Source organism: Branchiostoma belcheri, unplaced genomic scaffold, assembly GCF_001625305.1.
Source record: "Branchiostoma belcheri isolate BF01 breed outbred unplaced genomic scaffold, Haploidv18h27 scaffold40, whole genome shotgun sequence".
Classification (NCBI taxonomy): Eukaryota; Metazoa; Chordata; class Leptocardii; order Amphioxiformes; family Branchiostomatidae; genus Branchiostoma; species Branchiostoma belcheri.
In genome coordinates, this window is record NW_017804021.1 from 1,446,813 (window position 1) to 1,459,395 (window position 12,583).

At 44.3% G+C, this 12,583-nt stretch overlaps 2 protein-coding genes across 2 annotated transcripts; both read right to left on the reverse strand.

The window, feature by feature from the left end:
- Positions 1-2,728: 2,728 nt before the first annotated feature.
- LOC109477498 (lysophosphatidic acid receptor 3-like) lies at positions 2,729-4,171 on the reverse strand. Its single transcript, XM_019778781.1, has one exon. The coding sequence runs from the start codon at positions 4,169-4,171 to the stop codon at positions 2,729-2,731; it is 1,443 nt and encodes a 480-aa protein (XP_019634340.1).
- A 1,087-nt stretch (positions 4,172-5,258) lies between these two features.
- Positions 5,259-11,900, reverse strand: LOC109477499 (mucin-2-like). The gene is made up of 6 exons (XM_019778782.1): positions 11,855-11,900; positions 11,062-11,189; positions 9,140-9,227; positions 7,106-8,449; positions 6,017-6,382; positions 5,259-5,551 (listed from the first exon to the last, which is right to left on the reverse strand). Exons 1-6 carry the CDS (start codon positions 11,898-11,900, stop codon positions 5,259-5,261), a joined length of 2,265 nt encoding a protein of 754 aa, XP_019634341.1.
- Between the last annotated feature and the right edge of the window lie 683 nt (positions 11,901-12,583).

Sequence of the window (12,583 nt, forward strand, 5' to 3'; positions counted from 1 at the left end):
CGAGTGGAATGGTTATAAATATGCAGTGGGTGGGTGCTGAATGGTCTGGTTTCTTCTTCCACCGCTCCTCTTCATTACAAGTGCCCTAATTGTTCATCCTGCATGGCACCCCCCTCAAGTTGGTACAAAGAATTCGTTTAAATGTCTTTGATTGATTGACAATTTAGGTGCAGTGGCCAGGAAGAGCCGCATACAGAATTTCAAATTGAGGTATGCTGTAGTATATATTGAATAATTCATCCTCCTCCTCACTTATACTAGGGATAGCCCGGTATAATGGTCTGGTAGCCTTGTGAAACAGATTACAATCTCAACAAACTGCATAAATGCAGGTTATCAAAAGAAGCCATCTCTATGTAGAGGATTAAAAAAAAGACACGTCCCGGGGACCCTGATCTATTTTTTCTTTTGAAACTGTTCACTATGTGTCGATATGTGGTATATATATATCCAGACACCTCAATACACATCTAACTACATTTTGTTTCAACCATGTACATAAAAGACGCATATTATATTCTATCTCAGGCTAAGAGCTAAGGCTATTCCAAAACCTCCATGGTTTGAGTATGTACGTAGCCCTTGGGTTATGTAGTAACTGACAGATTTGTTGTTCTGTAGCTAGTGATCTAACCAATGTGTATTACATGTACATTTCTCATATACATCCCGTGTATATGAGAAATGATGTAAACTTTCGTGACGACAGTCCTGTGCCGTTCTGTTTATAAATAGACAGCCGGGTTTCTACTGTGATGGTAAGATCGTCTTTATATAAAATGGGTAGCATGCAATATTTCGCGTGAGTGTAATTTATTTCCAGTTTTAATCTTTGCAATTTTCACACATTTCTGACATTTATGGTTAGCGCTATATAACATATCATAAAGGCGCACTCAGGTTGTGGTACCACGGTACCACTACTACCAGAATGTAAACAACATGGCTGACAGCTGTGTTTCTATCTTTTAAACACTCTCGTAAGGCGTCATATTTTGAAATTTCCACTTCCTGAATGACAGCCATTTACTGAAACCTGGTCATGAATTGACCAGAAAATGAACTTTTTACATTGACCTTAAATACGTAATGCAGCTTTGAATTTAAAGTTTTCTTCGGTCAATTCGGTCAAACTTCTTTTCATGACATGAAATTCGATTTTTGCTTTTACATCCAATTAGGTACGTGAACATTCCTCTGGTATGAAATAGTTATTTGCAATCAAGGGTGGTTGAATGTTAGTGCAATCATTTTTAGAGAAACGTTGTGTATATCCCAGTTTCGAAATGAAAAAGAATTTTCACGTCTTGATCACATTTCTTTTCCATTTTCAATAGCGCAGAGTAAGCTTGGAGCTGGATCTGCATTCTGCACAGCGTCCTCCTGCGGATCCGGTTGGAACTACGTGAGCGGGCCGACTGGTTTCTCATGCGTCCCTATTAACTGATACTCGTACATGTCCGGATCATGCCAATACCAGCATTGGTTTGCTCTTTACATAATGAGATTAACCTATATAAACTAACATCAGGAAATGTAAAACATCAGTCTTAAACAGTTGTGCGTAAACTTGGCTATAATCTAGACTGGTTTTAGCGAGTGAAATACATTTAAAACTTATATATATTATGAAGCCTGATGACTTATGTATGTAACAAGGCATTATATTAGACGTTTGTCAGATCCATTTACGTGGTTTTGAAGAAGATGATGGCAATGTTTTCAGCCTGTTGGCCTTGAATTATTACAATATGACATTGTTCCCCAAGTAGGATTTAAGAGGAAAGCCATGCATTTATCCTGTGGCATAGAGGACGGTAGTAATAGCGCTATTTGAACCTACGTTGATAATCTAGATATGAAATACGTTTAGTGTTGATCCCTGGAACTGCGTTTTGTTCGCTTTTGGAACATGTATTGACCAGTATTTTTTCAGTATGGAACAATAAGCCCAAAACACATGTATAGGCAATCCTGCATATATCAGCTGCATATCAGTTAAAGTTTAGTCTGCAAACACGCTGACCTTGACAGTAAATTCTAACTACAACCAGACTGAATTGAAACAATTGTAAAATGTGTATGTTCTAGGAATATTTGTAGTGTTCTCTACAAGCATGAATACTAGCACTAATTTTGTTTACAAATTTGCCCAATGCAATGCTGGAGGTCACTTCTAGGCGTTGAACTAATTTCGGGTTGCTCAAACAGCGTCTCTTCTCCCTAATCCAGAAATTATCAATATTCAAAACAAGCTCGACTCACTGAGGAATAAACTAAACAATAGGATTTGGGTCTTCTGTCTTACAGGTGGCAACTTAATGAACAGGTCTTGAAGACTGGTAAAATCAAACGTAACTCTGCCTCTGTGGATAGTCGGTGATACGTTGGACCTGTTTCTAACCCCAAACTCTTCCTGGTCTAAATTGTTCATTTGTCCTATTCAAGATGGAAATGCTTTTTCAAGCTACGTCAATATATACTTGAATGAACACAGTTGTCCTTGGGTAGTTCTGGTCTTGATCTGTTTACATCTATTGAGACTATTCCACAGTCTTTTTTCGTTTCACAATTTTACGACAATTCTTATTTCAGTGTCTCTTCTTCGGTGTTGACCTTTGTTGCACCTTCCTCTCATGCTAACTATGTTGTCCGAATTTACTCCATGGTCTAATTAATTTCGTTTTACTGTTCTAAGACAGCGAATCCTACTTTCGGTGGCTCACCTTTAGGGATGGCCTTCGTTGCACTGGCTTGTACGTTCCTCCCATGCCAACTTTGTACGCGCAGGTGGGTGATCCAAAGTGTGTCCTGTTGTTGGCTCGTCGGTCTCGGTGTGCAGAGTTAGTGTCGAGACGTCTGCTGTTCTGGCATCCTTGTGTAGTTGTCCAGGAAGGGTCGCCGTCGGGTCTCCCTGTACAGGACACGGTGCTGGTTCAGCATGCACCTCTGCACGCACTGTTACCCGGAACGGTCGCCCTGAAGCGGTCTCACGGCCACCGTGTCCTGGACGAGGAGGTTGTCCGGGGGTCATGTCTTCCTGGGTTGTCTGCGTTTGTGCCTGGTTGGATGGTACGCCTTCCGCCGTCGGCTGCGTGATCAGGCCCTCGGCAGAGGTTTGTGCTGGCGCCAATTCTGAGGCCGGTGCACCGTGCCCAAGACTGGTGATAGCGGCCATCTCCATATGCACGTCGTCCTGGCCGTGCCGCCTTGCCGGTACCACCGGTGGGTTGGTTTGCCATCCGCACAGCTCCCTACAGGCTCGACGGAACTCTGGCAGCCGGAAGCTGTAGATGAGGGGGTTGGCCACGGACGATAACGTCAGGTACAGGAGGATGGTCACGCGCTCAGCGATGATCAGGGCACGTTGTGACATCTGTTCCTCACTGACCAGAGCTAGTAGCATGGCTGCGTAGAAGCTGGTAGTGGTTATGGATGCAGTCAAAACGATAGCATGCGGCACCATCATTTTGAACGCCTTGGTCTGGAACATCCACAGGTCACGGTTCTCATCCCTCTCCTGCTGTCTCCTGGCTTCCTTGAAGACACGGCAGTAGATTATTGAGATCGAGAGAGCAACGAGTAGGAAGAAAAGTACGCTCACGCTCATGAAAATGGCTAAAGCACTGTTCGAGGGGCCCGTGACCATCTCACAACGCCAGCTGTATTTGGGCAGTCCGACAAAAGCCGCAAACGCTATTCCAAAGAAGAGGGAGAAGGCTCTGAACGCCAAGATGCCCAGGACCACACGTTTTGTGGTGACTTTGTCATGGTAGTGTAGAGGATCACACACAAAGTAGTACAGATCGACTGCCATCATCAGGTATGTACCGTACATGGACATCAAACATACGGGCCCTAACAGTCCCTCAGCCGCGCACCACACCTGTCCCCCGCGGGCATCTTGCCGGAAAAGTGCGTACACACGTACGGGAATCAGGCAGCCGGTGAAGATGATGTCGTCTGCCGCCAGGTTACACCGCAGATAGTGGCTGGGCTTTTGGAGATACTCTTTCTTCCAAACCAACAAGATGAGCAGCAGGCCGCATCCTACCGACAGCACCAGGCTGATGATGAGATATGCCGTCTGCAGATCACGAGATGTCGAACCGAGGGACAGAACATGGTTCATGCCACCTTCTACCGGTGAACCGTCCGTTTCTTCTTCCATATTGATAGCACGAAAAACAAAACACGACTAGTGTTCGCCTTTCTGATTATCTGAATAGAGAAACGAAGCAACACGGCACTCAATGCCAAAGCCAATTTATTCAGGCAATAGAACGTGGTATCTTAGCGAGAAAAATGCTGTAAGTTAACTAACCTTTGTATATGAAGCTCCCTCTAACGTAGAGGCTATTCAGTGGCTGATCTTTACATGAATGACGGAATAAACGAATGAATGAATAGAGCCTCATTAGCGGGACTTGCACCTTATGCACCTTTGCAGTCCGTATGTGCTTGTAACACACCGGTAAAATATTCAAAATATAAGGTAGAAAACAAATTGTGCTTGTCGTATGTTGCTACACAAACTCGTTTTATGGAAAAGAATTTCAATAAACGTGTCACAAATAGAAGTTAAGTGCACATTTGCATGAGTGTTACTCAAAACATAAATGTCCAAATCACATTCTTGTACATTTAGCACCCCTATTCTAAAACATAGATGCACCCCCATTGCTTTACAAAAATCATAACATCAATTCTGCAATACACTAGTACATAATACAAAGGACAGTAGAGTTCACATTTGTTTCTTGTGCCTTTTGATGGTAAACTTAGCCTTCCTCACTCGGCATGCGTAGTCCAGAGGTGAAGTGAATGTCACAGATCCCTTGTTTAATGATCTTGTCGAAAAAGCAAGGGGAATTTCCCTGCTACAAAGAAACTATAAATATTGTGCATATCGTCTGTCTTCTCTGTCATTACTCGAGGAAGAATAGTCCATCTGCTCATTGACTTCATGTTAACTTAGCTGGTTCGCATTTTTACTTTCCACTCTGAGGGTGCCCGCACCATTTATACAATACTTGTAAGCTGTACGTCATTTTATATCATTTAACAATTTGTCTTCTAGCTCACTGGCTGGTTTTCGAGTTTTATAAGGCCAGACTAATACATTTTCGGGCATTTCCACGTAAGCATTTAGTAAAGAGGACATCATGAATTGGTATGGCCTTGTGACATATTGTCTTTTTCGGCATCTATTGTATCCAGGACCGTGTTCTAAAACGTTCCACTCGCTGGCCCTTCCCTCAGAGCCCCTTCAGGACTGGCTCGGACGGGTCGAATGTTCTGTATCTCGCGGCAGGGCCGTCCGGTGGGATGTCCAGGCCGTCTTCCGGATGGATCTTGCCTTTGCCCTTCTTCCTCTTCAGGAGGAGATAGACGAGGGCGGCAAGAGCGGCTAGCGCGGCCAGGGCGGCCGGGACGGTGGAGCCCACGATGAGCCCGATGTTCGCCCCGGCTTCTGGCTGGCTAATGCTCGCTGTTGGTGTGACGGTGGCCGCAGTGGTGGTGTCTGGATCCGTCGCCAGATCTGTTATTTCTGTAAGGAGAGTTTGAAAAAATATAAATCTGTCAGTCATTATTGCTTTGGGATAGGTGTGGTTAGTAGGGGGTAGGTGTATCATGGAGCAATAGGTACGTGTGGCTAGTAGGGGATAGGTGGTTGATATGGCAATGGGTAGGTGTAGGATGTTAGTGGGCAATGGGTAGTGGAATGAGTACAATACAAATACTGATTTGGTTACCGGTAGCTGCGGATACAGTGGCTGAAGGGCGGTAAAGATCTCTGTTACAGCTCTAGTTGGGCGTACTGTACACTGTCACTTCGCCTAGTTTGCTCGTAATGTTTGGCAAGTTCTGGCATCGATCAAAAACGAAACACCAAAGCCAATCACGGTACCTGTCGAAAGTGCAGGTGGTGATTGCGTTTCTCCTGTTGACGAATCCGATTGTCCTGATCCCTCATTTTCGGGTGGAGTTTGAGTCGTCCTTACTGTCGTGCTACCTGAAACGTCTGAAGACTGGGTCGTTTTTTCTGTGGTGACGTCTGATCCTGTTGCAGGCTGGGTTGTTTCTTCTGAGAACCCTGACGCTCCTGTAGACTGGGTCGTTTTCTCTGTGAACCCTGACCCTTCTGAAGACTGGGTCGTTTCCTCTGTAGTGAACCGTGTGCCGAGTGTAGACTGGGTCGTTTCTGCTGTGGTGAATCCTGATACTTCTGTAGACTGGTTTGTTTCTGCTGTGGTGAACATTACGTCGGCTGTAGACTGGGTCGTTTCTGATGTGGTGAATCCTGATCCTTCCGTAGACTGGGTCGTTTCTTCTTCTGTGGTGAACCCTGTTCCTTGTGTAGTCGTCAGCTCTGTTGTTTCTGTATGGAGAAAAGTGGGAAAAGACATAGACCTTATCATTGCCAATGTCGAAAAAGGTGGATGTTGTGGTAGTCTGTGATAATCCGTGTAGACGATGTAATAGTGATTTATACCGGCCAGGACAAGTTGATGGTTGGGTGATCACAAAAGGTAGTTGGAGGCGGTATGGTTAGGTAACGTAATTTCTAAATGGTGTTTACCATAGACCTTGTTTACATGGTGCGGTGTTGTATTACGTCATAACGAACAGTGGTGCATGTGGGACCTATAGCGATTTGAGAAGTCTGGCCAAATTTGAGTTAAATTTGAGTCAAATTTACCGCACACTGCAACACTCCTACTCCCGAACACCAGCCAACCATGGTCGAACTTCCCGTCCGCACCTGAATGTTCTAAACATTTTGGGAACATTTGACTGGCACAGCCGAATAGTAGCGCGACCTGGTCGAACATGCACCAGCCGACCTTACTCCCGACCTACTCCTAATCATGGTTGTGGGGAGTTCGGCTGGTGTTCGGGAGACCATTTTCGGCTATGTGTGACAGGGAATACAATGCCAGCTGTGCCAGTGGTTCCTGTCGTAACGAGGAAGTCGTTCTCAGATCTGTCGACGAAAACTCTTCAATCTGTAGTTAGCCACGACGCTTCTGTGTGTGTTGGTTTCTGTTGCAGTGTGCGTCTTTAGGTTTTCGGGCGGGGTAGGTTGGGGTGGGATAGTTACCCGGGTTTAGTTCTGTGTTTTGTTCAGTGGCAGTGTCACATTGTGTCATGCTTAACAGAGACGTGTCGATGTCGGTAATACCTATTGCTGTTGGTCCCGATTCTTCCGTTGAGGGCGTGGTCTCTGCTGACGTGTACCTAGATGCTTCTGTGTAGAACGTGGTATTGGTCGGCTCCATGGTAGACTGTAGCTCAGTCATAACCAGAGTTTCTTGTGGGGTGGTTAAAGCGGTTTGTTGGTCTATTGTGGTGTCGTATTGTGTCGTGGTTAAGAGTGTAGTGCCGATGTCATCTGTACCTGTAGTTATGAAGTCTGTCCTTTCGGTAGCTTCCACTGTCGTTTGCCCTTCTGTGTAGAGCGATGTGTCGGTTGGTTCCATGGTAGACTGTAGCTCAGTCATAAGTGTTTCTTGTGCTGTGGTTAGGATGGTTTGTTGCTCTACAGTGGTGTCATATTGAGTCATACTTAAGAGGGTAGTGCCACTGTCATCTGTACCTGTAGTTATGGAGGCCGATAGCTCTGTCGTTTCGGTCGCTTCAACTGTCGTTGGCCCTTCTGTGTAGAACGATGTGCCTGTTGGTTCTATGGTAGATTGTAGCTCAGTCATCACTATTGTTTCTTGTGCAGTGGTTAGGATGGTTTGTTGCTCTACAGTGGTGTCATATTGAGTCATAGTTGAGACTGTAGTGCCAAAATCCGTAGTATCTTCTGTCGTTAGTCCTAATTCTTCCGTGACAAGCGTTGTTTCGGTCGCCTCCACTGTCGTTTGCCCTTCTGTGTAGAACGTGGTATCGGTGGATTCTGTGGTAGACAGAAGTTCAGTCATCACTAGTGTTTCTTGTGGGGCGGTTTCGGCAGCTTGTTGGTCTATTGTGGTGTCATATTGAGTCATGGTTAAGAGTGTGGTACCAAAATCTGTAGGACCTTCTGTCGTCAGTCCTAACTCTTCCGTGACAAGTGTCGTCTCGGTCGCTTCAACTGTAGTTTGCCCTGCTTCTTCTGTGTAGAGCGGGGTTTCAGTCATCACTACTGTTTCGAATGGGGTGTTTACGGAGGTTTGCTGGTCTATTGTGGTGTCATATTGTGTCATGGTTAAAAGTGTAGTGCCGATGTCATCTGTACCTGTGTTTACGTCCGATCCGTCTGTCGTTTCAACTGTGTATACCGTGGTGTCGGTAGTGTCTGTGGTGGGTACTGGCTCTGTCGTCAGGTCGGTAGTTTGGGGTTGAGTTGTTACTAGAGTGGTCTCCGTTGTTGTGGGCAGTGGTGTGGTAGTCGGAGGAACCGTGGTCGGTACGAAACTGGCATTGTTGCACAGGGTCTCGTTACAGCACTGCGACTGGACTGTAAAAAAAAGGAAACCTTTCAATTATCGTTCATCGTAAACAAAGGCAACCAGTTCTACCGCGTTCTGTCAGGGGGAGGAACTGCACGCGAAAATGTCGGACCCCCTATTCCAACCCCTGAGCAGTCAGGACTGGACCACTTATTCCACTAACCCTGAATTCCTACGATCTTACAATGAGCCCTCAACGATCAAACGGTTTCCATCCTGTACAATTTGGGCTTAACATAAGCACATGTCAAGATAAGCAAAGGATTGAAGGCTTCCAATGCAATTTCAGAGTGGCGAGACAAAAAAAAATATTCTGGATGAGGAAATCTGTCTGATATTGACATTTACTGCACTGCCATTCTTTGCTTGGCACATTTTTGTCATCATTTCATACTTCTGGGGTTAGTCCTAAGCAAGCTAAGCAACCGTTTTCTGTCAGTAACATCGCACTTTTGCCTCACAAAAATCTGTGTATGCTATGGGAGATGACCAGAATTGATTTAGATGACAAAATCGACTTTGAAAATCCGGTTTTACTGCCCTGAAATAGGTCTGGGTGCCTCTTTTTAACAGAGGTGTGTGCTCGTTTCTAACAGAAATGTGTGCTAGTTTCTTATGCACAGTGCAAGCATGCGCGATCGTTATTTGCAAGATTAAAGCTGCATCCATTTAAAGGGTAAATGCATGTAGCAACTTACCAGCAGTTGTTGCTTCGTTAGTGGCACATGTTTCCTCCGACACACATCCCCTCAAGACCAACAAGACGCCAACGTTTAACAGGTGAGCCTGAAAATGCAGAAAGGCCTTTGATTCTTTTATTTGTTATGGTGAGATTTACCAATTCCCAGAAGGATTGACATCGACAGGCGACTATCCCCTTTGGTTTTCAAAATGTCAACCCAGAGACCAGGCTGTAAGGTACTCTTTACTAGTCTTGGACTCTCGATGGCCGGGAAACACCTGTGGCCAATTATATGCCCCTTTAGGCCGATTTCTACGATTTATTCAGCCTGCAAAAGGAGTCTGGTGGAGACTAACTCTTTAAACAGGTGGCGTATTTTTTTTGGGGGGGGGGAGGGGCTATTGTAGCATCACAGATTAGTTTTTGAGCTTGTAACATAGTGTAGTGTTGACGTTTTTTTCTTCTTTTTTTTTTCTATCCTTTTGTACTTCTTTTATATTGCGTGGCTTTTATCCACTAGTCAACGGTGAAAAACGCGGTGCCTATAAATAAAACAGGTACAAAGCAGCGGACAATCGCATAGCTTATACAGTTCTCATATCTCAACAAACTCCATTATTAATCTCCAACCAGATCTTTAGGTGGTCGCAAAAGACAGTATCAAATTGGCCAGGCAGTAGCCATTAGCCAGACAGTATCCTTTGGTCACTCGGGGTGGCGAATGGACACGAATCGAGCAAATTGATACTGCTGCCTTGCCACCGTGTGATCTGCTTGGACGGGGCTATTTGATTTAGAAAAAATACTGGCCATAGAAACAGTGTCACACTTCGCCTCAACCCGCGCATGCGGACGCTTTACTTTTTAAAGGGATCATGACTTATGCTTCAAACTGCTGGTTATGTCGTCATGGATTTGGAACTTCCGCCTTATCCCGTGGGTGCGACTACAATAATACAAACAGGACATAATACTGACCCAAAAACGCTCAGTCACACAAAAAGCATAAGAATACTTTTTTTAGTTATCTTTTGTTTATAAACAATGATACACTGTCATTTGACGAAAATGTGTTACAGTTCCGTTTTGCTGACTTTATCAAGCAAGCATGTAGGAAGAGAATGGCGTGTTTTTGTAGTTTTGTCAGGTTGGCTGGTGCCGCACAGTGAGGTGTCAGCATTCCGTTCTGCCGTACGTTTCCCCTTTATGTAAGAACCATTCGTTATGACGTGTTGTGTCAGACTGCTATGGTGATTGCTGACAGAAATGTTATATAAATCTCCAAGCAGAGGTAGGGTGTGCGGAGTAGTTTCATTTTTCCTACGCCGTTTCGATTTTTGCGGCTGCCACTTCCAAGGTACTTCACTAGGTACCTTGGTGTAACAAAACCCTCGTATAGACCATCCACGTAAGGACAATTACTAGTAATACGAGCCGAAACCAAGTACACATATGCTAAAAGACCTTACCTCAATATACTCGCTACAAGTCTCTACATTGCCACAAAGTGTAAAACTAGGGATAACTAAACACCGAAACTTACACCCTTCTCTTTTCCATCTATCGCGACGGGACAAATCTTGATCACACGTACATGTACAACTGATTTAAGCGTTCGCATGATGATGGAATAGTGAAAACAGTGTGCAATTTTCCGTCTCCTTAGCTTTCTGCTTTGAATCAGGTAATATATGCACATAGGAGTATACTTACTTACCTTGTATATGCGCACAGGAGTATACTTACTAGTATCCTTGGGCCTACGTAGCTATCACAACTGTTAACGATTGTTAACGATTGTAAGGGTCTGGTCGTAGGATCGTTGTAAAATTGGAAACTGAGGGTTGTCTTTAGAATACCTGAGTAAGTTTAGTACTTGTAGACACTGGAAATAATTTCAGAGACACGGAAGACTGCAGAACGTAATAAGTTACTGACCTGACAGATCTCGCCCGCCTCACAAGTTTGGTTGGCGACTGAAGAGTCCGGGCTCGGCAGACAATCGTCGTACTCCGGCTGAGAGTACACGCCTGTACAGCTGTAGCAGGTCAGGGCGTGGATGTGCCCTGTGGGGAGATAAAAGAAGTACGGGTAAAATTGAGAACTTTTTTTTCGACATCCGTGCTTCAGAAGCACGGATGTCGAGTATCGTATCCAGAACCGTTCCAGTCTAGTTCTATGTCTGAAGTAGGCTGTGACAGGCAACAGACAATTGAGCTAAAGAGCCTTTTCCGTAAAGACAGCTAAAGTTTGTAGGACACTTGCTCAACTATCCCAGGCAGGCCCTCAGTTCAGTTACGATCATACGACGCAACGAGCGTTACCGGGCCGGGCCCGTCCCTAAACTTTAAAAAGGGATCGTAATGATTTTAAAGTACACTCCAGTTTGATCAGACATGACTTCCTTTTGCATTCGCATTCTGAACCGACGCTATAGTTTTAAACTGAAAGTTTTCCTTAGAGTCATAGACTTTTCGAAACTTTTTTCTGATCCTTTCCAAGAGCCATATATCTTTGAGTCTCTTTTTACGTCTTATCAAACGCACTTGTTTAATTCTCTTTCACGCGAAAACTTCATTTCAGGCGAAAAGTTTACATCTAAGTATTTTAAGTTTCTTAAGTTTTGCAAAATCAAGATTAATTATTATCGATGCCATACACATTCCACATTACACATACACTTCCAAATTCTAAATACTTTCATACATTGCCAAACAGAAGGAAAACTTACCGCTTAGTAGAGCTAGAACCAGGCAGCCGAGAACCGTGAGCGCCATATTTTATCTGAAGAGAACTGACGCAGTGCGTCCGTACCAACAAAACCAAACAAAAAACTGGTGTAATGTTAACAACTATGCTCTATCCAAAGAGATTCGTACCTGGCTCTTTTAGACGGCGTTTTACGGTTATTTGTAGCGCATAATAAAATGTGTTGTTTGCTTTTTGCGCGGGAAAACAGCTGATACAATGGGAGCAGAAAGCATGGAGGAGGTCAGAAAAATAATGGTTTCTTTTATTGTGGACCGTTTCCCCGACAACTTTCCTCAACATACAGATACATGATTTTACACAATAATTTATTTCACATTTTTTGGAGGTCAGAAAGTACGAGAGAGGTCAGAAAAATAGTCTCTTTTCATGTGAACGGTTCCCTGGACAACAAAATATAGATACACAATCATTTACTAGTACTTCACAAGTTCACTTTTTTTCCGGGAGGCAGACCTCTGAAATTTTACAATCGCACTCAATGTCACTGATTCTACTTTGAAACAGATCTAGGCTAACAGTCTATTTATTGTCTATTTGTGCTTCATTTTGTAGTAAATTTCTACAATTGAAAGCGTAACCTGGTCACCATTCTCTACAGCCCTCATCATTTAGTTGGGTGGGTGTAGTGTAATCCTTGTCATGATCGATAGGTGGCGTTGTGTACCGTCGCTTCGTAAAACAAAAGATT